Raw genomic sequence first — 27,918 nt, forward strand, 5'->3', positions numbered from 1 at the left:
TCTAGTTGAAATTACCAAGGGTGTGGAGGGCTTTGGCTTACGTGTAGCTAGTGATTTAATTAAATCGCGTGTCCACAGGCAAGCAGAGCCAGGATTCCTCTGAGTGGGTCCAAGGCCCTAAATACCTTGGTCTAAACTCTGACTTGCAGGTGGTGGGTTTCTTAGGGATGTTTCCATCTCATCTAGGTCTGGGGTGCCAGGAATTGTATAGTTGTTTCTCTGTGGATTCCTATCTTTGATGGACTAAAAAGACGAACGGTTACAGAGTGTACCTGAGAGGAGAATGGGTGGCAGCTGGATAAACCACAGGATGCCCTAGATTCATGGATGGACAAGGATAAGTATGGGCAAATTTTTAGAGAGCTTAACAGGTGAGGCCTACCTAGTTCAAACAAAGTCCCAGGTGTCCTGAAAGAAGGAGGAAGAGAGGAATGAATGGAAAGCTTAGCCGATTGTTAATGATCACTAGAGTGTTCCCAGGAGACTTTTGACCACAGCCAGGTGGAAAGATGGTCTTAAGAGCAGATGATGGGAGCCAGCTAGAGCTGGTCAGACGCCAGCCTCCCCTTCCTCTCTGAAAGAAATTGCTTTGGTCCCATGGTGGTCCCTACTTGCTCATAGCCTTGTCTGTTCCTTTCTAGCCTGATCCAGCCTGAAGATGACCCCCCTGGCCACTGCTGTGTCTGGCCCTCGAGCCCGGCTCTTTGCCTGCTTCCTCAGGCTGGGCACTCAGCAGGCTAGCCCACTTCAGCTGCACACGGGTGCCAGCCTTGCAGCCAAGAACCACTATGAGGTGCTGGTGCTTGGTGGGGGCAGTGGTGGGATCACCATGGCTGCCCGCATGAAGAGGAGAGTGGGTGCCGACAACGTGGCTGTTGTGGAGCCTAGTGAGGTAAGTGCCCCCCTTTGGAGCATGCGTGTCAGGGGTAGGGTGTGGATGGCTGTCAGGCGCTGTGCTGTCAAGTTTCCAGGTGAGTGCTTCTCCTGGGCACGAAAAGGATGGAAGATGAGGAAAGGGAGCAGGAGCAAAAGAGAGAGAGGGGACATATCTAGGCTTTTTTTTTAATTAAAGATTTTATTTATTTATTCATGAGAGACACAGAGAGGCAGAGACACAGGCAGAGGGTGACGCATGCTCCCCAGAGGAGCCTGATGGGGGACTTGATCCCAGGACCCTGGGATCATGCCCTGAGCTGAAGGCAGATGCTCAACCACTGAGCCACCCAGGTGCCCCCAGATCTAGGCTTTTATGTTCTTCTCTGTATTCATTTCTTAGGGCTGCCATAACAAATGATCACAGACTGCGTGGCCGAAAACAATAGATTTATTGTTTCACAGCTCTGGAGGCTAGAAGCCCAGAACCAAGATGGTAGCAGGGTCATCTCCCTCTGAAGGCCGTGGAGGGGAGACGGAATCTGTCCCATGCCTCTCTTCTAGCTTCTGGGGGTTGTGGACAATCTTTGGTGTTCCTTGGCTTGTAGCTGGCGGCACTCCAACCTCTGCCTCTGTCTTCACATGGCCCTCTCTCTGGTGTCTCTAATGTCTTCTTATTTATTTGTTTGATAGAGAGAAAGTGAGAGAGCACGAGTGGGGTAGCGCAGAGGGAGAAGCAGACTCCCTGCTGAGCAGGAAGCCCAACACGAGGCTCTTTCCTGGGACTCCAGGATCATGACTTGAGCAGAAGGCAGATGCTTAACTGACTGAGTCACCTAGATGCCTCTTCATATTACCTTTCTTTAAGGACATCAGTCATTGGATTTAGGGTCTACGCTAATCCAGCTTAACCTCATCTTAACTTGATTACATCTGTGAAGACCCTATTGCAAATAAGATCACATTCACAGGTACTGGGGTGAGGACTTCAACATATCTTTTGGGGAGAGAAAGTTCAACCCACAAAGGCCTCCCAAATCCAACCTCCAGTCCAGAGGAAAATCAATGGCCATTGTATTTTCCATCCTCTGTTCTAGTCTGGAGAATGGGTGATGAGGTGAGAGGCAGGGAGGCCTTTGGGAAAGGTGCTAGTGGGTTTGAGAAATTCAAGTGTAAGGGATTTCAAACAGATTATAAAGCAGAAAAAGGTAGAGGTACCAGGAAGGAATCTGGGAAGTGTTCGTAAGGCACTATTTTATGCAAAACATTTTAAGATGATCCAGTAGCTTCAGAAAAAATATTCCAGGGACACGTGGGTGGTTCAGTGGTTAAGCACTTGCCTTCGGCTCTGGACGTGATCCCTGGGTCCTGGGATCGAGTCCTGCATCAGGCTCCCCACAGGGATCCCACTTCTCCCTCTACCTGTGTCTCTGCCTCTCTCTCTGCATCTCTCATGAATGAGTAAAATCTTTAAAAAAAGAAAAAATGTTCCAGACTTTTGGTGGTTTGACTAATTTTCCTAAGGAACTAGGTGTGTACCAGTTGGGAGCTGTGTCTGTGGAGGGAAGCAAAACAGATCCAGTGCCTGTTTGGTGGGGAGGGTGGGTCAAGAAAAGCATATTCCTTTTCGAGAAGTCTCCCTGGTCCCCTATGAGGCTGCCTGGGGCTTAGTCTCAGACTGGTGTGCTGTGATCTGAGAGTAGAGTAGAGGATGCATTCTCCATCATTTTCCTACTTAGAGTGACTAAGGTCAACATTTTATTACTTTTTAAAGATTTTATTTATTTAATTTAGGGAGAGAGCACAAACAAGGGGAGGGGCAGAAGCAGAGGGAGAAGCAGACTCCTCACTGAGCAGAGAGCCCTACCCGTGGTTCCACCCCAGGACCCTGGGATCAGACCGCTTAACCAACTGAGCTACCCAGGTGCCTCAGAGTCAGCATTTTAAATGGCACTGGTCTGAGAGCTCTGTGGGGGCTATGGTGTATTGTAGGTACCCCATGGGCAGTTCTCCCACTCGGGCTACTCTTTTTCACGAGAAGGGCTCTTCTGAGGCACTGGGCACAATTAGGGAGGCCGAAGTCCTGGCTGTCCCTCCCCGTGAGGAAGTGCAGGACAGAAGTCATTCAAAGGTGGTGTCAGGTTACTTGGTACTTTGCTTCCTGTGTCTAGGTTAGTGATTGGTGGAGCTGATGCTTGTTTGTAGTCTAAAAAAGAATCTGAGCTTGAATTTTTTTTCCTTTTTCTGTTCAAGATGGACTTGAAATCAATGAGTTCTCACCACCAGAGACCTCTGCCTCCCTCATTTTTGATCACATCCATTATTGACTGTAGGGAGATTGCAAAGCCATTTTTTTGGTATCCTCTTTAACTTCTCTGCGGCTGGCAATTCTGTCCAGCCAGTTTGAGGCATTTTGGCAGTGTTGAGGGTTCTTGATCCCCTAGGCCACTCCATGAGGGTTTTGGGATTCCCAGAGGCCATTAGACCAGTTCGCCCTTTGCCCAAGAGTCTAGAATGTTCAAAATTAACTTAGATCAAGAGAGGGCCGTCTGAAGCAAGAGAATTTTAGGAAATAGTGGAAATTTGGCATTATGGGGTAGGATCTGGCACCTATTGGCTTCGGGTGGAAAACCTCTGAGAAAGGAGGTGAGAGGGTACTAGGGCTGATAGGGAATGTCTGCAGTGGGCTTGGGAAACACAGTTGGAAGTTCAAGAAGTTTTGAGGCTCTTCAAAATAGGTTGTAAACTTTCCAGACTTACAGCAGTCTCCAGGTGCTTCTAAGGAACCATATTTAAGCTGCTCAGCTTAATTTTTCTTTGTGCACATAAATGTATCCATTGTGTGTGTGTGTGTTTAACATGTTAAGCATCCAATCAACTTTGAGCAATAAATAATATAGTCACGGAAGATAGTTAATTGCTTTTTTCCCCCTTGTGTTAGGTGTCTACCCTTCAGAGCTTAACACAATGGGAGACACCAATAGGTGGGGATGGGGGAGACTAATCTCAGGCTTTTTTATGTGATGCTCCTTGGGTTGGGAGCGTGTAATTGAGAGTCTAGCTTGTGTACCTTTAACCATGACCCTTTTGATCAGTCTCACGTTGAAACGAATCTTCAAATACTTTGTTTCTCAGAGACATTTCTACCAGCCAATCTGGACGCTGGTGGGTGCTGGTGCCAAGCAGTTATCCTCATCTGGCCGTCCCACTGCGAGTGTGATACCGTCTGGTGTAGAATGGATCAAAGCTAGAGTGGTTGAGCTGAATCCAGACAAGAACTGCATCCACACAGACACTGGCAAGGAGGTAAGCGTTGGAGTCCTTTGGTGTTAGCAGGCAACGAGTGTTAATGAAAATAAATAGAGCAGAGTAATTGGAATTGGGGCATATGGGGAGAGGGACTGAATTTAAAATGGGTTGGTATTTACACGTCTCAGGGTCAAAGAGTTCTCTGACAACAAGCAGTTGGTCGCTCTCCATTTTTTTAGACGGGTTCTATGAAAGTTCTGGCTCTCCTGAGTCAGAATCCACCATTTCATAGCCTCTTTTGTATTCTTCCTTGGGCCCTCAGGGTGTTTTTGGCCTCAATGCCTGTCTTGTTCCTTGTTTTGTCCTGTAGTGTGGCCAAGAATATCTTTTCTGTGGAGGAACCCTGCAGCTATTTGAAGATGGCTCTTATCAGCCGTGTAAATCTATTCTTGATGTAGATTTGGGCTGTAGCTCCACTTTCCTCAGAACTTTCTCCTGTTTCAAGGTCGCTAGTCCCCTTGCTGATCTGCTGATCTCTCCACCCTGCTTGGGACCTCATTTGGCTTGATAGCGCCTTCATGAAAGAGGCTGCCTGAAAGAGTAAGCAGCTTAACAGAACAGCCCAGAATAGACTGAGACTGTTCTCTCCCACAACTGGATATGGCCTGAGTTAGCATTTGCCTTTTTAGCAACTGTTATCAGCACAACTGCTGATTCATGCTGGGCTTGAGGTCAGTTCAAACTTTTGGGTCTTCTTTTCATATGGCTGATTCAATGTCAAGTCAGGCTTTCTCCATCCATATGTAATACATGGATATATGTAGATTAGGATATATATATATTTTTAATATATGTACATAAAATACCTAAAAATTATTTCTCCCCAGTTAATGGATTTACTTTTTTCCAGCATCTCCATGAGAGCAGACAAAATTAAATGGAAGATTGTTCTCAGTTGACAAGATTGAGCTTTGGGGCTTATTTCCTTTGCCAGTCTACTGTTCCTGGGGCCGGGACACCTGTCTCTGACAATATACATCACCTGTTTGGTACAACAGTGCCTGCCTCCTTGATTAGATCCCTTATTACATGTATAGTCTAGAGCCCTCTGTGGTTGTGTTCATGCACATCTCAAGAATCATAAACTTGTCTCATCTCTTGAAATGAGAGGCAGCAGTAGGTGTTCTCAGTTCTGAGTCCTGAGGCTCAGACTCTTAGGAAAGTTGCAAGTGTCCTGTTTTAGGGCTGGGGAAGAAGTTGGTGTAAACTGGCAGGACTTTCTTCTAAGATTTCATTAAGCAAAAGTGTGCTATAGCCAGATATCAGAAATCTACATATAACATGGAGAGGTCATCTTGTTGGTTTTGATTCATTTTCCCAGCTGGCCTGGATCTTGTGGATTTATTTATTTATTTTAAAAAAGATTTTATTTATTTATTTATTTGAGAGAGTGAGAGAGATAGTGAAAGAGCATGAGCAGGGGTGGGGGAGAGGGAGAATAGGGAGTCTTCCCTGCTGAGCAGGGAGCCTGACACAGGGCTCAATCCCGGACCCTGAGATTATGACCTGAGCTGAATGCAGATGCTTAGCTGACTGGGCCACCCACATGCCCTGATCTTGTGGATTTATGATTCTGTCATCCAATTGGCATTTTTTTCCCCTGGTCATTATCCATGATGGCTTCATTTAAGTTCAAGGGTTTAATTTGAACACCTGTCCCTAGAGAACATTTTCTTTTTTTTTTTTTTTTTTTTTTTAGAGAACATTTTCTATCTTGCATAAATTAATCAACATTCTTTAGCAAATATTTTTTGCCAAAAATTTACCAAAATTATTCCATTCTTTTTTTTTTTTTTTAATTTTTATTTATTTATGATAGTCACACAGAGAGAAAGAGAGAGAGGCAGAGACACAGGCAGAGGGAGAAGCAGGCTCCACGCACCAGGAGCCCGATGTGGGATTCGATCCCGGGTCTCCAGGATCGCGCCCTGGGCCAAAGGCAGGCGCCAAACCGCTGCGCCACCCAGGGATCCCAAATTATTCCATTCTTAATTAGTACTTTACTCTTTCTTCAAGACTGAATTGAAGGCATTGCTGAAATCCAGATTCAGTGTGTCTCTGACTCTTCCCCGACACAGGGGTATGTTTGTCTGGAGTATGTCCCATAGGCTCTGGGTGGACTGGCCCTTTTTCTTCTCCAGACCTAACCTGGTTCTGGTTCCATTCTGTCTCTTGTTCTGTCCCAGCACACTTTTCTTTCATTTCCTCAAATGCCTCAGCCTCTTTCTTTCCCCAGGACATTTGCACATGCTGAGCTTACCTCTTTTCCTAGCTAACTCTTACTCATCTTTACCTTATTTTTTAAAATTTTTATTTATTTATTTGAGAGAGAAAGAAGCAGACTCCCTGCTCAGCAGGGAGCCCAACATGGGGCTTGATCCCAGGACTCGGGATTATGACCTGAGCCGAAAGCAAATGCTTAACCAACTGAGCCACCCAGGTGCCCCTCTCATCTTTATCTTAGAAATTGCCCTTCAGGAAAGCCTTCCCTGACCTACTAGATTAGGTTGGGTTCCCCCTTGACACTATCACAGCATTCTGTGATTTAGTAATTATTTGTGTGGTTATCTGATAATACCTGTCTCACCCACTAGACTGAGTTCTCGGAGGGGTAGGAACTGTGTCTTTCTGGTTAAATGTTGTATGTCCAGGACCTAGCACAATATGTTGCATAGAAGGTGCCCAGTAAATATTTGTGAGCAAATTGTCTCTCAGTTTATCTGTATAAAATGGGACTAATAAGGAGCACCTGGGTGGCTTAGTCGATTAGACATCTGACTCTTGATTTTTGGTTCAGGATGTGATCTCAGGGTCCTGGGATCAAGCCCTGCGTTGGGCTCTGTTCTCAGTGCAGAGTTTGCTTGTCCCTCTCCCTTTGCTTCTCCTCCTGCTCACTCTCTCTCTCAAATGAATAAATAAAATCTTTTAAAAAATGGGAGTAATAGTATCACTTACCTCATTGGGTTGTTCTGAGGATTAAATGAATCAAAATGTGTGAAGGACTTATTACAATGCCCTGCAAAGTGAGTGCTCAGGAAATTTTACTGTTACTATTTTTAAAAGAACATATGAAAAAAGGAAAAGAAAATAACTTAAGTATCCACTATGTGCCCCCATAGTTCTTGACTACTGACTGAAAGCAGTTTGCAATCTGTGAATCTATGTTGGTGCTCTTTGCCTAAGCTACCAAGAGACACTTGTTTAATAGATGAGCCCGGAAATTTACAATGGAGGAACATCCTATTTACTAGGTGGTTAGTATCTGGGTTTACTGCCCCCACTTCTCTGTATAAAATTAGAACACTTGCCCCTATTTGGCCTTCTGGAAATGTCTGCACTGTTCTCTGTAATTGCTCCAAAGTCTTGTCTGCAAGTTTTTGCAATTCCTTAGAATTTAAATCATCTGGCCTGGAGACGAATTCATTTAGAAGGCTTGAGGCTTTCTTTTTGTTCTTTATTCTTTTAGGGTTTATTCTCCCTTAATGATTTTTTTTTCCATGATGTTAAGCTTGTCTGTTACTAGTTCTTAAAAATAATCAATATTATACTCTAATTAAACAATCAGGGCACACACAAACCAGAGATTTTTCTTATTGACTGTGTTCGTGTTTTGCCTGTAGATCATCACCCCCAGACCCTATGTCCCATCTGACCTCATATACCTTGAAGACTCAACATAGTTCAGTCACGTAGTTAATGGGCCTGGTACACTTTACCATGGAATAAGGAATTTCAGGGCACAGCTTTCTATGGATAGGCAAATCATACACGGGAAGACGTGTGTATGATCCGTCCACTTTGATAAATTACATATTTCACAAACAACTGAAGTCCTCCATCCATCCAACAAATATTACCGAGTTCCTCACTTTAGTTTTGTGACTATGCTAGATTCCAGGAATATAAAGGAGACCTAACCTTTATCCTCTGCTGTATTCAATGTTGTGAGGGAAGACATTATTCCTACATAATGCAACCAGGGCTATAAAGCATCGTGTACACTGTGCTAAGGAAGCTCCCAGAAGGGGCCTGTGGGGAGGGGAATTGAATTATTGGAAGGCCTCATTGTGGAGGTGGCCTTGAAGCCAAGCCTCCTGGATCTCAGGGCTGGACCTCTGCAGAAACTTGATGCCCTTGGCTTTCCAGCCTGAGCCGAGCACTTTCTGGTCTTGGAGTCCTCTCTCTTCAACTGTGACCTGCTCATCTTGCTGCTCTGCTTCTCCTTTTAGTACAAGATTGTGATAATTAATTACAACCCACTACCCCTTTGCTGGACTCCTGACTTTCATTATGATCATTCTCCACCTCCAGTTTTCTAGGCAAGGGCTGTTTCTTTACATCCCTCTTGCTTACACTTTCTGGACTCCCCTTTCTTCTTTCTGATCTTAAACCCACATTCCCTTTGTGATGAATATGGATACTTTGCCCTTGGCAGGACTAATCACAATACCCTTGTTTAAGGAGGGGGACTTTAAGTTCTAAGTAGATCATTAAGTAAGATCAGGTTCATTATATCACATCCTTTTTTTCTATGACCCTCAAAAGAACAGTTTCTCACTTACAATACTACTGGTCCAATCCATATGGCAGGTCACATTTGCTTGGGATTCACACATGACATCATACATGTTAAAGCTGATTGTCTTTTAAGATTAGGAAGGGCTTCTCTCACCCCTCAGCATGAGTAAGTGTTAACAAAAGGACCACACAAATAGTTGTGGCTTCTTTGTATCCCTCTGCACTGTGTAAAAATACAGGAGGGCCTGGCAGGTTATACAATACTGGCGAAGTTCTGAGGCGTGAGAAACAGAAGATGGTGGACTAGTGATGGCAAACGGGAGCATACCTCCCTCCCTGTCCCCTGCCCGTCACCCATGACCTCAAGACATCCACAGTAGAAAATGGAGGCCTGGTGGTGGGACATGGGCCTGGGGCTGAGTTAGCCCTTGGGCTGCCACTTCTGGGATCCTGGTCTAAACTACCATTGTTTTGCTTTGCAGATCTCCTACAAATATCTTATTATTGCTCTTGGGATCCAGCTCGACTATGAGAAGGTACTCTTTTAAACTACTTTTGTGTGACACTGGCCTACTTATGACAAGAGTAAATGCTGCATTTAGTTGCTTTGTATTCCTTTTGACTGACAAGAAGGGGTTCTAAGGGATCCTCTTTTAGTTTTTCTTTACTCAGAAGTCTTTTTATGGTTCTTTAAAAAATTTTTTTAAGATTCTGGTATCGATGATGATATGTTTTAGCTTTAAGGTTTAATCCGAGGTTAGCATGTCCATGTCCTAATGGCGATTCTTGCAAAACAGTAGGCTTTTCTAGATTCCCAAGGAAACTACCTCACTGTGTAGGACTAAGTTGTCTCTTTCTCCCCTCAGCTCCATTGGGTCTCTGCAGCGAGTTGTCAGCCAAAGGGGGCATCCGATCTTTCTTCCTCTGACTCTCCCTGCCTCCCTCTGCTTCAGAGGAAGGGAAGCAACTTGAATTGGATGAGGAGTCATAAACTGCCCTTTGTGACCACTTTCCCTAAAAGGAACTTGGTCACCACTTTATGGCACTTGTTTCCTTAACAACAACCTCTTGTTCAAACTAGAGAAAAGTAATGAAGGAGATAAGAGACCAGCTGTTTGTTTATCTCTCAGAGAGTGCATTTTGCTTGGGAAGTAGGAGGCATGTGAGGAGAACCTGAGGCAGGGACCAGGAGCCTCCCCATCCGGTTTTGTAAGGTTTTAAGTGGGTCTCTCAACCTCATTCTCCTTCAGCTCCCCCATCTGTGTCTAGGAGCCAGCCCTATTTCCCTACCTGCCTCAGAGGCATGAGCAAATAGCCACTGTTAGCATGGGGGGAGATTTCAGAAACCTTAAAATACAAGATGGTTTAGTAATAATGATAATAATAATAATAATAGTAATTATTGCTGTTGAGACTGCTGATATCACAACTATTTAAAGTTCTCTAGCAGGAGACATGGTCAGTAATCGGAGGAATAGTTTTTTGTTTTTTGTTTTTTTTTTTTACAGTGAGCATTGTAGAGATCATAGCACTGTTTCCTTGACAGCTGAGCAATGGGTGTTGCATGGTCGCCCTATAGTCTAGGAGAACAGCCTAGGAGGGTTCTGAAGGGCCAGTCCATCTTTTTTTTTTAAGTTTTTATTTATTTATTTGAGAGGGAGGGGGAGAGAGCATGAGCAGGGGGAGTGGCAGGCAGAGGCAGAGGGAGAAGCAGGCTCCTCGTTGAGCAGGGAGCCAGATGTGGGGCTCCATCCCAGGACCCTGGGATCATGACTTGAGCCAAAGGCAGAGGCAGTCACCTGGGCGCCCGAGGACCAGCCCATCTTACTGACTGGTTTTTGATGGTTCTCTGCTTTTGCTGGAAGAACTGGTAGTTGAGTCTCAACTCAATCTATGCCATCTTCACTGCACTCTACGAACCTTCTAACACCAAAGACTAGTGTCCGGTATTCGTACTAGCAGGAATACACTGCCACTTGTGGGGCACTTCCCCTGTAGGTGCCATTTTTCTAAGCACTTTCATATCCTTCTGCCAACAACCCTCCGAAGCAGTTACCTTTCCTCCCATTTTACAGATAATGAACATAAACTCTCAGTGTACGTTAGAACCACCCAGAGAGCCAGGCAGATTTCTGGCCTTGCCCCTGAGCTTCTGAATCAGTAGGTCTGGGTGGCGCCTGAAAAATTGCATTTCTAACAAGTTCCCAGGAAACTGCACTTTGAGACCCACTGGCCGAGAGATATTAGGTAATCTACCCAGGGTCACAACATTTCTAAGTGGAAAAGCTGGGACTTGAGCCAGATCTGTGGGGTTCCCAAGTCCATGTTTTTAATTACCTGCCTTCATGGCCTTTACCAAGAGTTTTATTTGGTACAACCTGATAAAGGGTAGTTTATGTTTGTAATTATTGACAATATGGGTCCTGGTTCTGCTTGTCCTCCTTCTTCCCAGTAAGGCAACTGGGTCTCCAAAAAGAAAGTATGGCTGGCTTTTTGTCCTCACTTTGATGGTGAGAAGAGAGATGTTCAAATCATGGTCTGAAGGCCAGGGAGGTACAGGGGTTCCCGTGGGCTGAGTCCATTCTGCAGTTTGGCAGTTTACTCCAGGCACCACAGCCCTGATTGCAGCAGATCCCTCACCCAAGTGCCTGCTCCGATGGGTGTGAGTACTGTGGCCTAATAACTGGACTGAAATACTTGAGAGGTTACAGAAATGGCAGAGAATGAAGGCTCTCAACAAGAGTTTTTGCACTTTTCTTAGAAAATTTGCCCTTGCAAATTTGCGCTTTTGTTAAAAGATAATTTCTTTGTGTAATTTCTTGCAGATTAAAGGCTTACCTGAAGGTTTTGACCATCCCAAAATAGGGTCCAATTACTCAGTGAAGACAGTAGAGAAAACCTGGAAAGCTCTGCAGGACTTCAAGGAGGGCAATGCCATCTTTACCTTCCCAAATACCCCTGTAAAGTGTGCTGGAGCCCCACAGAAGATCATGTACTTGTCAGAAGCCTATTTCAGGAAGGTATGCTCGCTTCCCAGGGATAGAGACAAGGAGGGCAGATGCTGCTAATCCAGGGATGCCAGAATCCCATTTTATCCATATCAAAATACCTTTTTTATTTTGAAATTTTTATTACGTGTGTACAAAATTATATAATTGGAAGTTTATAAAATAGAAGTCACTATAGCCCAATTACTTTAATATAGCTACTGTTATCAATTTGACGTGTCCTGTTTCCTGCCCCATCCATGTGTTGTGTTGTTTTGATTGAGAGAGAGCATGTGGGGGGAGGGAAGGGCAGGTGGAGAGAGAGGATATTTTGCAGGCTGCACACGGAGTGGAGCCTGATGCCGAGCTCGATCTCACAACCCTGAGATCATGATCTGAGCTGAAATCAAGAGTTGGATGCTTAACCAACTGAGCCCCACCCAGGTGCCCCTGTTTTGTTTTGTTTTTTTAATGGTTACAATCATACTATACAAAAATAGATGTACTACTTGGTATTAAATAGTCTTTGTAACATACTTTTAATGTATACATAGAAATCTATTGGGGAGATATGTTAGAGATTATTGAAATATTTCCATATCGTTGGACAACTGGTTGTACATTGTTTATTTTTTTATAGAACAATATCCTCGATTGTTGCCATGCAAGTTCAAGGTTATGAATATTTTCTGGCTCTTGATAAACATCTTTAAAAATACAGTAGGCAAAATGCCAATTTAAAAAATATATATATTTATTTACCTGACAGGAGATGAGCAAGTGAGAGCACAAGCAGGCAAAGCGGCAGGCAGAGGCAGAGGGAGACGGAGAAGCAGGTTCCCCGAGGAGCAGGGAACCTGACACAGGGCTCTACCCTAGGACCCTGAGGTCACAGCCTGAGCTGAAGCAGACACTTAACCAGCCAAGCCACCCAGGCACCCTGCAAAATGCCAATTCTAAAGGCAAACCAAAAAAAAAAAAAAAAAAAGTTGACCTAGAACTTCAGAACTTGGTGGAAAGAATATTTGGGTGGGAACACTAGGCACTCATCCCGTGTGTCAGAGTCAATGTCCAGCTCAAGTACACCTGGCGCAAAGCTGCAGGGAAGCTGCTCTCGCCCTCCTGCCCTTGTGTGGGATGTCACATACCGTTTCTCACAGTGTGGTTGGACCTGCAGCAGTGGCAAGATTCAGAGCAGCCTGTGGTTCTGTGAAGGGACAGGGGAGAGGAGGGGCGGAGCAGGTGGGATGGAAGAGCCACCTGAATGCTTGCTTGGAACTCTCCTCAGGAAACCTTTGCTTGAGTTAAGCAAACCTATGCCACCCCCTGTCCCAACCCTGTGGGGAATTAAGGAACAGTTCAAGTCCTTGTTTCTGTTTCTAAGAAATGTCATTCTGGGTCATGAGAATTATTGGATGGCACAGGCTTTTGAGGTTTTTATCCACCTAACTTCATCCAAATAGTGGGATCTGGGGCACCTGCATGTCTCAGTAGGTTAAGTGTCCAACTCATGATTTCAGCTCAGGTCATGGTCTCAGGGTCATGAGATTGAGCCCCTCTTTGAGCTCCTTCAGACTCCACGCTGGGGGTGGAGTCTGCTTGAGGCTCTCTCTCTCTCCTTCTCCTCCTGCCCCCCTACCTTCTAAAGACAAACAAATAGTGTGAACCAGGTGCACAAATCCTAAAAGGAGCTGAACAAAAGAAAAGCCATTTCTTCCCACCTGGAATGTTCTTTGCAAACTCTTTTCTACCAAGTCTTAGATGGCCAAGAGGAAGTTTCTCTTTCTGGCCCTATAAGCAATTAGGCATCTAGGAGAATCCTAGCCTCTGAAATCTATGAGCAATATGAGTTGTATGAGCCAATGGGACAGGAACTTTGTTCATTGCTGTTCCCACAGCACCTAGAGCACCACCGGCCAACTCTAGGACCTCCTGAAATATTGATCCAGTGGATGAACAAATAAGAATATGAGGAAACAATTCAGCTTGTCTTTCCCTGAACTTGACCTCCCTCTCTGGCCTTCAGCTGAATGGTACCCTCTTTAACCTCTGACTCAAATGCACACTTAGTTGCTGTGTCATTGACAGAAGATAAGTAGGAGGCAGTGAGTTGATTCACACCTCGCCCCACCAGTGCATAGTGATGGAAAAAGCTGGTGAGCTCTCTTCTGAGGGTTTTAATTCTTGTCTAAGGTTTAAAAAAAAAAAAAAAAAGGTGGCTGAAGCAATGCTTTGATGTGGGCTCTTGCTGTTCTTTCCTTTTTTTCCCAGACGGGGAAGCGATCCAAGGCCAATATCATTTTCAACACTTCCCTTGGCACAATTTTTGGGGTGAAGAAGTATGCAGCTGCCCTGCAGGAGATCATCCGGGAAAGGAACCTCACTGTTAACTACAAACAAAACCTCATTGAAGTCCGAGCTGATAGACAAGAGGCTGTTTTTGAGAATCTGGACAAACCTGGAGAGACCCAAGTGATTTCAGTGAGTGGCGAGGTGAAGCTGTCAGCTGAACACTGCAGTAGATGCTGTCATCACCATGGCTCCCACCTCCCTGCTTGCATCATTATGCTGGGAGAGGCTGGTTATGATGAGCATATAGGGCCATGGTAGGGGACAAGGTGGATCAAAAGGTGGATGGGGAAGAGAAAGAGGTAAGAGGCAGTGTCCATGCGAGCTGAAGAGTTTATCTACTAGTATCAAGTGAATTTTGATCCTATTTTGTATCTCCATTTTTCTTCCCCCGGGGTCACTCTGAGAAGCCAAAGGTATTTGATGACTTCAGGTCTTGCTTCACGTTCCTGAAGGGCTTCCTTAAATGGAGGATTTGGTGATTGTCTTGATTTACAGAGAAACAGCCCTGCTTGTGGGTTGTTCACAAGTGACAGGGGTGTCTTTCCCCTGGTGGAAGAGGTTGTCTTTAAACTTATCTTTTACCTGTGCACAAAAGGAGACACTTCAGCATTCTTGAAAGGTCTTGCAGAGCCATACCCCAACCTGGAGAAATTGAGCCTCTGTACATGGGCTTGGATTCTGTGTGTCTGGTCCTTCTTCTGTGAAGTGGGAATAATACTTTTGTAGAGGTGTATGAAGATTAAGAACAAGATGTTAAGGCATCTGGAGAAGCACACATGGAAGAATCATTTGTTTATGTCACTCTGGTAAGAGCTGTTAGCAATGAGAAAACAGCTCACAGTGACATTTTATTCATTGAGCAGTTTTAGAGGAATGAAGGGTCCCATAAAAAAATGAATTTTGAAATGAACAAATGACTTACCTTCTCAACATCAAAACTTCACATTTTAAGCTTTTTAGTGCAGGCCTTTTCTAAAATGTATTGCACACGTCTTTCCTTTCTTAAGTGGTGTATCTCAACTATCATTTAAGATGTTACTGATGACTCAAGGTCATAATTTTAAACATTTATTTCTGAATAATCTCAAACTTATAGACATTGCAAAAATAAATACGTTGGATAGCCTTTACCTAGATTCACTTATTATAGAGTTTTACCTTATTGGCTTTATCATTTGATCTCTGTCTCTCTCTCTCCCCACATAGAATAGTATAGAATATAGTAGAATATATTCTCAAAGCATCTAAAGATGAATTATACATCATACATCATAGCCCTTTACCTAAACACTGTACTGTAAATCTTAAAGAGATCCTTATTCTCTTACATAAACACAGTACAGTTATCAATTCAGGAAATTTAGCATGGGTACAGTATTTTATTTTATTTTTATTTTTAAAGATTTATTTATTTATTTATCTATCTATTTATTTATTTATTTATGAGAGAGAGAGAGAGAGAGAGAGAGGCAGAGACACAGGCAGAGGGAGAAGCAGGCTCCATGCAGGGAGCCCCACGCGGGAATCGATCCCGGGACGCCAGGATCGCACCCTGAGCCAAAGGCAGGGGCCAAACCGCTGAGCCACCCAGGGATCCCCAGTATTTTAAACTACCATTTATATTCTAATTTTGTTGATTGACCCAATAGCATTTATGGTGCTCTTTTCCCTTCAGGGCAGAACCCAGTCAACAGGTAGGAATTGCCTGTAATTGTGATGTCTCTTGAGCATCCTTTGATCTGGAACATCTCCACAGCCTTTCTTTGTTGATATTTTGGAATAATATAGCCCCCCACCTCCAGCACTTTATTTTTTAATAGAATGTTCCTCATTTTAGGTTTATGTTTTCTTGTGATCAGTTTCAGGCTATGCATTTTAGGGTGAAATACTATGTAAGCGATGTCATGTCTTTCTAGTGTATCACATTTGAGAGCACATAGTGGTCACCTGCCCCTCACTGATGATGTTCATTTGGATCACCATTCAAGAGATGGCCCAATTTTCTCCACTGTAATGTTACTACTCTTTTTCTCCCTTGCTACTTATAAGAAGTCTATAGGGAGCCACTTGACTAAACAAACACCCTACTCCCTCATTAAGTTTCCCACTGGATTTACCATCCACTGATGATTTTCCTAATCCAGCCTTTACTATGGCAGTTGCAAAATGGTGATTTTCATAATCAAGCATTCTTTCTACTTTAACAGTAGTCTGTTAGTATTCTGTCTACAAAAGCCTTCCCTTCTCTCTTAATTAACTGGTTATTGGTATGAATTCATGAATCCTGTTTTTACCCCCAATGGTTTATAATTCGTTATTGTCTAATTATTTTGGTGCTCACATTGTCCCAGATTTGGTCAGTAGGAATCCTTTCAAGATGGCTCTGCCCTTGGGACGTGTCACCATCATATTTTTGAGCACTTTTTTGGTTTCTGGTGTCACAGAATGTCCCAAGTTCATCTCATATTTGCTTGCCTCAGCTCAGGGTCATAATTTTGAATAGCTTTTGTATAGTTACGCTCCTAGGGCCTAGTGGGGCTAGTTCTCACCTTATAAAATGGTCTCAAACTCCTCTGTGATTTGATTTTTGTGTGTGTCCTTTTTGTACTTTTCCAGTTTTCTTTCCTGGCTGTCAGGTAGTTGTAAGTGGCAGGTCCCTCCAGCTTTAGTTCTTTAAGCTGCTGCTGCCAATTCTTTATTGACTGGAAAATGAGATCGCCACATTTGTTCAATTCTGTGTAAAGTAAAAGTGAATGGGCTACAAGTGAGGGTGCACAGCATACTTTCATGAGGAAAGTGTATGAGCTTGAGTGCATGAACTTAATTTTGTTATTTGGTTTTTTTTTACTTTGGTTCTCAGCTGTACTGTGGATAGTTGAAGTTGTGGATAGGGAATTGGATAAATAAATGGTTCTTCCAAAGGGTTTGTAAAGAAAAAAAAATTTGTGTTCTCTTGAATGATAGGATTTCAGATTTTCTTTCCAGACCCAATTCTACCCTTAAAATATCAATTTCAGGGGTGCCTGGGTGGCTCAGTTGGTTAAGTGTCTGCCTTCTGCTCAGGTCCTGTTCCCTGGGGTCTTGGGATCAAACCCCACATTGAGCTCCCGGCCCAGTGGGGAGTCTGCTTCTCCCTCTCCCTTTGCCTTCCACTTTACCTACTTGTTCTCTTTCTCTCCCTCAGAAAATAAATACAGGGCAGCCCTGGTGCCCCAGCAGTTTGGCGCCCGCCTTTGGCCCAGGGCATGATCCCGGAGACCTGGGATCAAGTCCCACGTCGGGCTCCATGCATGGAGCCTCCTTCTCCCTCTGCCTGTGTCTCTGCCTCTCTCTCTCTCTCTCTCTGTGCCTCTCATGAATAAATAAATAAAATCTTAAAAAAATAAATACAATCTTTAAAAAATATATGAATTTCAAAAAAATCTACCAAGAGGTGTTAAAGCAGTGGCTCTCAGCCCTGACTGCACACTGGAATCACCTGGGGAGCTTTTAAATGTTCTGATGTCTGAGTCTAACGCTCACAGATTTTAATTAGTTTGGGGGGGAGGGTGAACCGATCATTGGGAGTTTCAACTTCCTTTGATAATTCTCATATACAAGCAGGATTGAGAACCACCACTGTAAAGAATCTTTTAAAAAGGAAAAGATAAGAAAAAGAAGGCCTATAGCCTAACCCCTGCATTGTTCAACAGTCAACTGTAACTTTTTTTTTTAACTGTAACATTTATTTATAGATAAGCAAATGGAAGGTGAAGGTCCATATAATAACATCTGTTTTTCATTGTAAAAGAACCTGTTTCTTCAAGTGAGAGCTTCTAAGGCGGTCACCTTCAGGTCTCATGTGTCAGAATTGCTAGGAGATTTTGTTAAAGTACAGATTCCTGTGCTTACGCAGACCAGCTGTATTGGAATCTCAGGGTGGTGGGACCCAGGAACCTGCATTTCCCACAAGTCTCCCAAATGCTCCTTACAAACATTAAAGTTTGAAAACCACTATTCTCAATAGATGATGTTAATGAAGGAGAACTAAAGTTATTTATCGTACGTGATTTGTGGGAATAATGAATAAAGGACAAGCTACAGCTAAATGCCTGTCAATTTTCAATAAATCTATAAAGCAGACCTTAGTATATCTTTTGTAGGATGTTAGCTCAAGTAAACCTTCATGTCCTTCTGATGATTATATGGAAATATTTAACTTTCCTTTTTAGCAAAGATCTACGGAATTCACGTGTACTTGTGAAATTTAAGCACATTAATGCCAATAGATAGAGATGACTCTGGTGAGATTTTTACCCTCAGCTAAAAAAATAAGTGGTTCTAGTTAACTATAGAAAAACAGACATAGCCTTAATAATTTGGTGGATGATGGTTGTTGGCCATTTCATACATTATCCTACAGAATTGCTCAGTCTCCACGTTCATGAACAGAGCCAGGCTCAGGGACTTGTGCCTGTAAAGAATCACCCAAGATCACCTTCAGAAGAACACTGGCCATTGACAGCACTGTTTTACCTCAAGGCTACCCATGCTTATAATTGTTTGAGAGTGGAATTAAATACAAGCCACCTCCTTAACTCCTTCCACTGTCAAGGATTGCCAAGCCCTGATTAAGGCATGGTCCTCCTTGCGGAAACCAGGAGCTTTGACTATTACAAGATTGGGATTGTCGTGAGATGCTGAAGTTTTCACCTTAATGAAATGTTTTGGGACCCTTAAATAAGTTTGAAATTTTGACATGGAGTTTATAAATAAAAAGAATAAAAAGGATAAACTGCAAAAAATTTTGTAAACAAACAAAAAAGAATTACATAAAAAAATTAAATGAACTATCCAAATTGATCAGGGTGGGTTAGTGCAGTGCTGCCAAGGGTAATGTTGCTGTAGGTTTTTCTGGGAAAAAAGAAAAAAATCCACCTTGTCCCCTATACTGTTCGGTAAACCCTTTACTGAAACAGATTCCTCTCTCCTCCAAAATGCTAGCTAATATTCTCACCACCCTTTCTTTCACATTAAATTGGCATGTCGGTGATTTCCTTTATGTATCGAGAGTCTGCCTATGTTTGGAAATGATGCTCACTCACCGGCTCCGAACACAACCTTCCCAGGTTTCAGGGACTCTGCGCAGAACTTTTTTGCAGAATAAAACCGAGATACCGGACTTTACAAGTAGACAGCTGAGAACCAGGGAGAGAGCAACTGAGAAACACCATTGCCTTGGCTTTAGTAATACTAGCAACATCAGTGGGTTCTTTCAGAATGTTAGTGAGGATCATTGCAGTGTTTCTGATTCTCCCCCACCTCCTGCCCAGAAGGTTTGTGTCCACTCCTTACGGAGAGGCCACCTCAAGCAGAATGGTTAGTTGTTTTATCACCATGCTGCATGGGAGCACTGAAGGGCCGGGAGAGGGCGTGGATCAGTACAAACACAGTGTCCAGGGCGCCACGCAGCTGTAGTACAGTGTATGGGTAAGGGAGATCGGGGCACAGCTAGTGGGGCTGTAGAAATACTGGAAAAAACACAAATTTGGATGCTTTCCTTCTTTGTAGTATGAAATGCTTCATGTGACCCCACCAATGAGCTCACCAGATGTCCTCAAGGCGAGTCCTGTGGCTGACGCTGTGGGTTGGGTGGACGTGGATAAAGAAACTCTTCAACACAAGAAATACCCAAATGTGTTTGGGATTGGGGACTGCACTAACCTTCCCACGTCGAAGACCGCTGCTGCTGTAGGTAAGAGAATGAACTATGACTCGTATTCTCCCAGAATGATGTCACCCTGAGGCACCATCATAACAAAAATAAGGCTTGGCACAAGCGGCATTCCATTAATAAGGAAGCTTTTGTGGCCTAAAAATGACGTTAGCCTCCCTGATACAGAAGCCAAGTTGTCTGTGAACTTACTATCATGTAAAGAAGAAAGAGGAGCATGACCTCATCTGCCTTTTTTTTAGGTTCGAGTAGTTGTTTTCAGGGGACAAGGCGTTAGGGAGAAGGTAGCACTTCTCCAGCTCTCTGGAATTCTCTTACTTCTCATACTGGCACTCTCGTATCCGTGGCCTTTTTTGCCTGTGACACTAGGCAGGTTGGCTGTTTTTCTTCTGCTTGAAACACCATAAAGCTGGGGAAGTATTTGTTTCCACAAGAAACACATGCAAGTCAATGAAAGCTTGCAGACCAGAAAATTGTTCTGTTAGGACAAATACAGTGGAGCGTGCCCTGATTGGTACATGATTAAGGCCTTAGCCTGGAAAACTAAATTCTTTACCACCACGTTCTGCACTAGCAGTGATGAGGAGAATTGCCTTTTAGATGCTGTCCTCTACAGACAGGAACTGTCTTCTCCAGATGCTGTAAAACGCAGACAATTCCTGCTGCTGGGGATGAGAGTGTTTTGTGTGAATTGCACACCTGCAGAACGTGTTGTGTTATTTTCTTTTTGTGTGTGTGTGTGTGTGTTATTTTCACTATTGCAGCCTAAGAAGGGCTTTCCAGGAGACCCACTGAATGTCTTTTTCATTATTAATAATAATTTCCCCCCAACTTTTTACTTCAAAAATCTCAAACCTGTGAAAAATTTGAAGGAAAGTACAATGAATATTCATATTACCCTTCAGATATTTACCAGTTGTTATCTTTTGTAACATTTGCTTTATTACTCTTTGGACATTTTTTTACTGAGTCATTTAAAAGTGAGTTTTGGGGATCCCTGGGTGGCGCAGCGGTTTGACGCCTGCCTTTGGCCCAGGGCGGGATCCTGGAGTCCCGGGATCGAGTCCCACGTCGGGCTCCCGGCATGGAGCCTGCTTCTCCCTCCTCCTGTGTCTCTGCCTCTCTCTTTCTCTCTATGTCTATCATAAATAAGTAAATAAATAAATCTTTAAAAAAAAAAGTGAGTTTTTTTTTAAGACTATTTATTCACGAGAGAGAGAGAGAGAGAGAGAGAGAGAGAGAGAGAGGCAGAGACACAGGCAGAGGGAGAAGCAGGCTCCATGCAGGGAGCCCGACGTGGGATTCGATCCCGGGTCTCCAGGATCAGGCCCTGGGCTGAAGGCGGCGCTAAACCACTGAGCCACCCGGGCTGCCCTGAAAGTGAGTTTTGACATAGTAATACTTCACCCTCAGACACTTCGACCTGCATCTCTTAAGAAAAAGGACTTTCTCCTCTATATCCATGAGACGATTATCATGTCCAAGGAATTGAACACTGTATTATCTCATATTAATAGTCTTTTATACAAGCCAGTTTAGATTTCTCTAGTTTTTGTAAAAATGGCCTTTATTATCTTCTCCCCTTAAATCCATGAGCCAGTTAACACTACACTGGATGTCATGTCTCTTTGGCTTCCTTTAATCTAAAACAGGCCTTCTGACATTCGTTTTATGACTTTCACAGCATTGGCATTTTTGAAGAGTTGGTTGTCTTGTAGAACATCCCATAACTTAGAATTGTCTGGTTGCTTTCTTAAAATTAGATTCAGGTGATCCTGAAGGGTAAGACCCTCCACACGTGAGGCTGTGTTCCTCCCACTGCCTCACTTTAGTAGCCTGCCATGTTAGCTTGTCTTGTCCTTGGTGAAGCTGGATTTCTCTGGGTGAAAGGATGCCTGTGGGTTCTCTCCGTTGTAATGATGTCTTTTCTCTTTGTGATTTATAGGTAGACTGTGGGATGGTACTCTACATTTAGGTTTCTCTTAATGTAACCTGCTGAATTTCTGTGTGAAAAATGCCTGTGGATGCATGTGAGGTCCAGATTACCCAGTTTGTGGCTGACTTCAAACATTTCATTCACTGTTCTGAATAGATAATATTAAATATGATTATACAAAAAGTTATAAGTGAGAAATCTAGCTCCTGGCCTTGCTTTGCATTTGCTCTGCTTCTATGTTCCTCCTGACTATGTAGAGAGCATCCTTATTGTTTTTACATCTGTTTTTTTCCAGTCTGTATTCTATTGTATGGTTGCTCAAGAATTTACTTAATGAGTCTACTCTGAATTTATATTTGTGTGGTTTCCAATACATTTGTATTTCTTTTTTTTTTTTTAAAGATTTTATTTATTTATTCATGACACACACACACACACACACACACACACACACACACACACAGAAGCAGAGACACAGGCAGAGGGAGAATCAGGATCCATGCAGGGAGCCCGACGTGGGACTCGATCCCAGGTCTCCAGGATCAGGCCCTGGGCCGAAGGCAGCGCTAAACTGCTGAGCCACCCGGGCTGCCCACATTTGTATTTCTTTTTGTTTTAAAGATTTTATTTATTTATTTGAGAGAGAGAGAGAGAGAGTGAGCTTGTGCAGGAACACACAAGCAGGGGGATGGGCAGAGGCAGAGGGAGAAGCAGGCGCCCCGAGGAGCAGGGAACCCCATGCAGGGCTAGATTCTAGTGATCCCAGTCCTGGGATCATGACCTGAGCCAAAGGTAAATGCTTAACCGAGTGAGCCACCCAGGTGCCCCTCAATCCATTTTTATTTCAAACAGTACTGCAGTGAATGCTTTGATTGTATTCATGTTAAATGCATATATATGTCATTTCAATAGTGACAAAATAATAGACGTCCCAGTGTTCCCCAAGTGGATCTACATTTCTCATTAGATTCCCTTCCCCAGGTGTTCTGAGTATCCCTAGCAAGGCTTGCACTTGTTTCATAACCCATCCTTGTTTTTAGTTGCCACCCAACCAGATGTCTTGCCTCATTCCAGACCACTATGCTGCTGTGAGTGAGACCCCCATCTCGCCACACTGAGTCTAGCTTTCTCATGGCTCATGCCTCTTTCTCTTCCACAAGATTCTCCCTTAATTACCCACACCACAATCAAGACCAGGATGTGAGCTTTAACAAAAGTTAACAGAAGGTTTGGCCATGACAGAAGGGGATTATAATACAGGAAAACCCCACAACTTACATACACTTTCATACACAGCACACCCTTAAACCTGGACAATGTGACTACTTCCTGGGTCCCAACATCTCTGCAGGTGACACCTACTGGCCATTGTTTCTCCTCTTCTGTTGGCCTTGATGCTCTGCTGCAGAGTCCTCCTTGGGTCTTCTCAATAAAGATTCCAAACTCTACATGGCTCTCAAAGGGTAACAAAGTTTTCCAAAATGGAAATAGGATCTTTAGAGATGTCAAAACAATGAGGGCATCCAGTTTTTATATATATATATATATATATATAAATATATATATATAAATATATTATTATATATTTTTATATAAAATATAATTTATATAATATATATTATATATTGTATATATAATTTATATTTATAAATATTATATATAAATATATTTTCTATATAAATGCATATATAATTTATATATTGTATATAATTATATATCATATTAATAATTATATCATATATAATATAATAATTATATTACATATAATTATGTTATATATTATATAATAATATAATTAATATTGTATTATTACAATATTAATATAATTATTATAATATTATAATTATTACAATCATATTAATATTATAATTATTATAGTATTATTATATAATATAATATAAATAATATATATAAAAGAATTTCAAGCAGATTCCCAGCTGAGCATAGAGCCAGACATGGGCTCAATCTCATGACCCTGAGATCATGACCCCAAGATCATGACCTGAGCTGGAGTCAAGAGTTGGATTCTTAACCAATTAAGCCACCCAGGTGCCCCAGCCCGTTTATATTTTTAAGCAGAGTTATTTACTCATTTTTTGGAACCTCCTCATTTTGGGAAAAAAGTTTATTGCTCTTTCGATTTGGGCATCAGCAAGCTATACTCTGCTGGCCAAATGCAACCTGCTGCTTTTGTACAGCTGGCTAGGAATCATTTCTATTGGTTAACATTTGTAATCAATTTGATGATAGGGACTACTGAGGTTTGGGAAAAGAATTCCATTCTTCTCACTAGTAGGCCTACATTACAAAAAATTATTTTTATATTTTGGATTTCATTAATAAAACTTTGTTTTCTTTCTTGTTACATAATATTTTTTATATTTACCTCTGGGCCCACAAGTGTAAAGTTTTCCTTTATTTTATTATTATTATTATTATTTTTAGAGAAGGAGTGAGGGACAGAGGAAGAGGGAGAGAGAGAATCCTAAACAGACTCCATGCCCAACACAGAGCCAAACGGGAGAAAAGGGAGGCTTCATCTCACGACCCTGAGATCATGACCTGAGCCAAAATCAAGGTTTGGACACTTAACCGACTGAGCCACCCAGGCACCGCGGTAGAATTTTCCTTTGCATAAGAAGTTTGTTGACTCCTGATTTTGGAGATCACAAAACAACGGCTTTAATGAGCATTTTACAGTATAAACATAACCCATCTTTCTTCAAAAGTAAATCTAGTTTTCCACCTGGAGAGACACAAACTGCTTGAATTTTTATTTTTATTTTTTTAAAGATTTCACCTATTTATTCATGAGATACACACACACACACAGAGAGAGAGAGAGAGAGAGAGAGAGAGAGGCAGAGACACAGGCAGACAGAGAAGCAGGCTCCATGCAGGGAGCCCAATGCAGGACTCGATCCCAAGACTCCCAGGATCACGCCCTGGCCGAAGGCAGGTGCTCAAACGCTGAGCCACCCAGGGGGCAATCCTGATTATTCAAAATTGAACACACAGGGATTAGCTGATATTATTGCTAGTATTTCAGGTGTTAAAAATGCTATTATGTTCATATTTTAAAAGTTCCTCATATATCAGAGATACACACGAAATATTTATGGGTGAATGGTTGTGATGTTTGCTCTGAAAACACTCCAGAAAAAAAAAAGTGCCATTTATGATGGGATAGAGTTTGAATGTTTTCATAATAAAAAGAGCAGTCTCTCTAAAAAAAAAAAAAAAAAAAAAAAAAAAAAAAACAGTCTCCCACTCTTGCCATCTAAAACCAAAAACATCTGTCTACCTGTCTGACTGTATCTGGTCCAGGCTTAGCCAGAGCATTCCAGTACAGAGGAAAGCTAACTGTTTGGCCTAATTGAATATACCTGGGGCGGTTGAGGCTGTCTGAACAAGGACAAAAGGATATCTGAGTAGTCTGGGGGATTCTGGATGCACAGTCCAAGTTGTCAACCACTGACTCCTAGGAGTAGGAGGACTGGGTTTGGGGGAGGGCCATCCTTACCCTCTCGCTCTCTCTCTCTCTCATGTTTGGAGAGAACTGGCTCTTGAGTTTCAAACTTAGAGGCATCTGTGTGGCCCTTTGATGAATTAAGGAACCCCTCCTGGTAGCCAGAACTTCAAGAGGTAAGGTGAGCCATGTTCTAGTTAAAATTTAGAGGGACAGGGAATGGAGGCTTCTTGTTTGCATTTATTTGCAAATTAGTTTTCTTTGAAAACAGGAGTGCTTATCTTTCTGACTTTTCCATTTCTCTTATAGCTGCCCAGTCAGGAATACTTGACAGAACAATTTCTCTGATTATGAAGAATAAAAAACCAACAAAAAAGGTTTGTATGCCTCATAAAAAAGCCCTGTCTCTATCATCTCCTATTCTTCATGAAAGCAGTGTTTTCCCACAATTCTGCCACTTTTTAAAAAAAAGATTTTATTTATTTATTCATGAGAGACAGAGAGAAAGAGAGGCAGATGGCAGATACCTAGACAAAATGAGACGCAGGCTCCATGCAGGGAGCCCGATGTGGGACTTGATCTCGGGACCCCGGCATCACACCCTGGGCTGAAGGCAGGCGCTGAACCTGCTGAGCCACTCAGGTGTCCTCTGCCACTTTCTTAATATGGGCACTTTAATTTTTGTCTTTAGTATATATTTTTGTATAGAATTTGCATTTTTTCCTGTGCAAAAAATTAAAATAGAAAAAATTGCAACTATTTAGAGTAAATAATACATTCTAAGGTATTTATATAATACCATGAAAAAAAGCCACTTTCCAACTTGATCTTGCATGCAAATATAGTATGATGGCTACACCTCGTGTCCACTGGTGACTGGCTACAACCGTGTGATTCTTGCGGAATTCGACTACAATGCTCAGCCGCTGGAAACCTTCCCCTTTGACCAGAGCAGGGAGCGACTTACCATGTACCTCATGAAGGCTGACCTGATGCCTTTCCTGTACTGGAATATGATGCTAAGGTAAGGTCATCACTGAGGGTAGAGACACGTCTCACTGGCGTGTGCCCGGTGGTTATATCAAGGAGGCCTGGGTAGAGGAGAAATCATGACCCAAACCAGAACTGGTGGATGGGATCTGCTTTGTTGTGTAGTTTCTTGTGGATTAGTGATGGCAGCTTATAAAGGATCTGAAGCCTCAACCGTACTTGGTGAGAAAGAGGCTGCTCTGGGTGAGGAAAGGGGGTGATCCTGTATCTGCCAGTCACAGAGAGAGGCAGCCTCTTCATTTTTGGCAGTGACCAAGTCTTCTGTTTCTTGTGCCCTGGCTCGCTCTTGCTGCCCGATTAATAATAAAAATAAAAATAAAAATAAAATAATGATAATAATAATAGTAAATCACTTTCATGTGTCAAGTCCTTTTTCATCTGCCGCCTTTTATTTTTATTGTGTTCCAGGAAAAATAAAACCTAGTGATTAAGAGCATAAGCTTTGGAGTCAGACTTGTGTCTGAGTCCTGCTTCTGCCATTCTCTAGCTGTGTGTCCTAGGGCAAGTTGCTTAAACACTCTATGATCAAGTTTCTTATCTGCAAAATGAAATTAACGTTGCCTCACAGGATGAGGATTAATGAGATGACACATAGAAAGATAGCTACATAGAAGGCATTCAAGAAGTAAATAGAGCAATAAAAAATTAATTGTTCCTCTTTGTCTTTGGCAATTTAACTATCTCCGAACCCTTAGGAGATAGTTAAGTCAGGGTATGTACACTAGTGGCTTTCAACCAGGGGCGATTTTGCCCCCTAGGGGACATTTGGCAATACTGAGAGAGATGTATTTGTCACCACTGGGAACATCTAATGAGCAGAGCCCAGAGATGTTGCGAAACATCCTCAAAGGCACAAGACAGTCCCACAGCAAGGAAATATATCTGGTCCAAAATGTAGTAGCACTGACCTACCTATACTTAATTTGGGAGCAAATGAGAATACAGAGGATTGCAGTTTGTATGTAGTAGAGGCTTCAGGCCAGTTTGCTGAATTGAGTCCACATGTTCAGAATCCTATAGCAAGTCTTTGTCAAAGCCGGGATCCAACGTAGGTTGTCCCCTGCTGGTCATGGGATCTTTCTACTATTACTACTACTACTACTACTACTTTCTTCTACTAGACAAGTCTTGCTTTATGTGCTGAGAAGCATGTGCTTTGAGCAACCTGGCTTCCCTTTCAACTTCCTGCTGCTGAAGTCACCCTCATCTTTTCCAGTGCAAATAATCTTCTTCGGTCATTTCTTCCAGGGGTTACTGGGGAGGACCAGCATTTCTGCGCAAGTTGTTCCATCTGGGGATGAGTTAAGGATGGTTTCTGAACCCCAGTCGCAGTTGCTGATTGATCAAGAGCAGCATGAAGAACTTAAAACCTAACCCCGCTCGAAGAATTTACTGCTGGATCATGGTGACCAAATGGCTCCCTTTTCAGTGCTCTGGATAGCCACCATGTGGTCTGCCCAGGATGAGTTTGATTCTTTGGAAATATTCAAATGAAACAGTAGATTTCTATTTTTTAAATAAAAGCTTGCCATTGATTGAGATTCTATGAGACCATTTTTTTAAAAAAGATTTTATTTATTTAAGAGAGAGGGAGAAAGGGAAAGAATGAATAGGGAGAGGGGCAGAGAGAGAGAAGCAGACTCCTTGCCTAGCAGTGAGCCTGAAAAGGCTCCATCTCAGGACCCTGGGATCATCACTTGAGCTGAAGGCA

General features: G+C 42.7%; 2 protein-coding genes across 5 annotated transcripts in view; both read left to right on the forward strand.

The window, feature by feature from the left end:
• Nucleotides 1–781, forward strand: part of BLOC1S6 (biogenesis of lysosomal organelles complex 1 subunit 6) — a 119,029-nt gene extending 118,248 nt beyond the window's left edge. For 3 of the 4 annotated variants that reach the window (XR_012022306.1, XR_012022305.1, XR_012022307.1), the window contains one exon: nucleotides 642–781. Coding sequence is in view for 1 of the 4 variants with exons in the window: in XM_072808270.1 (XP_072664371.1) it covers nucleotides 642–646 (5 nt within the window). In the remaining 3 variants the exon portion in view is untranslated. The remainder of the gene's footprint in view (nucleotides 1–641) is intronic. The other variant, XM_072808270.1, reaches the window with a different exon arrangement.
• On the forward strand, nucleotides 659–27,748 carry SQOR (sulfide quinone oxidoreductase). Its single transcript, XM_072808263.1, has 9 exons — nucleotides 659–892; nucleotides 4,009–4,179; nucleotides 9,183–9,236; nucleotides 11,526–11,720; nucleotides 13,959–14,168; nucleotides 19,590–19,773; nucleotides 25,467–25,534; nucleotides 26,003–26,181; nucleotides 27,456–27,748. Exons 1-9 carry the CDS (start codon nucleotides 659–661, stop codon nucleotides 27,511–27,513), a joined length of 1,353 nt encoding a protein of 450 aa, XP_072664364.1. The 3' UTR covers nucleotides 27,514–27,748.
• The last annotated feature ends 170 nt before the right edge of the window (nucleotides 27,749–27,918 follow it).

This window comes from Canis lupus, chromosome 32, assembly GCF_048164855.1.
Source record: "Canis lupus baileyi chromosome 32, mCanLup2.hap1, whole genome shotgun sequence".
NCBI classification, from domain to species: domain Eukaryota; kingdom Metazoa; phylum Chordata; class Mammalia; order Carnivora; family Canidae; genus Canis; species Canis lupus.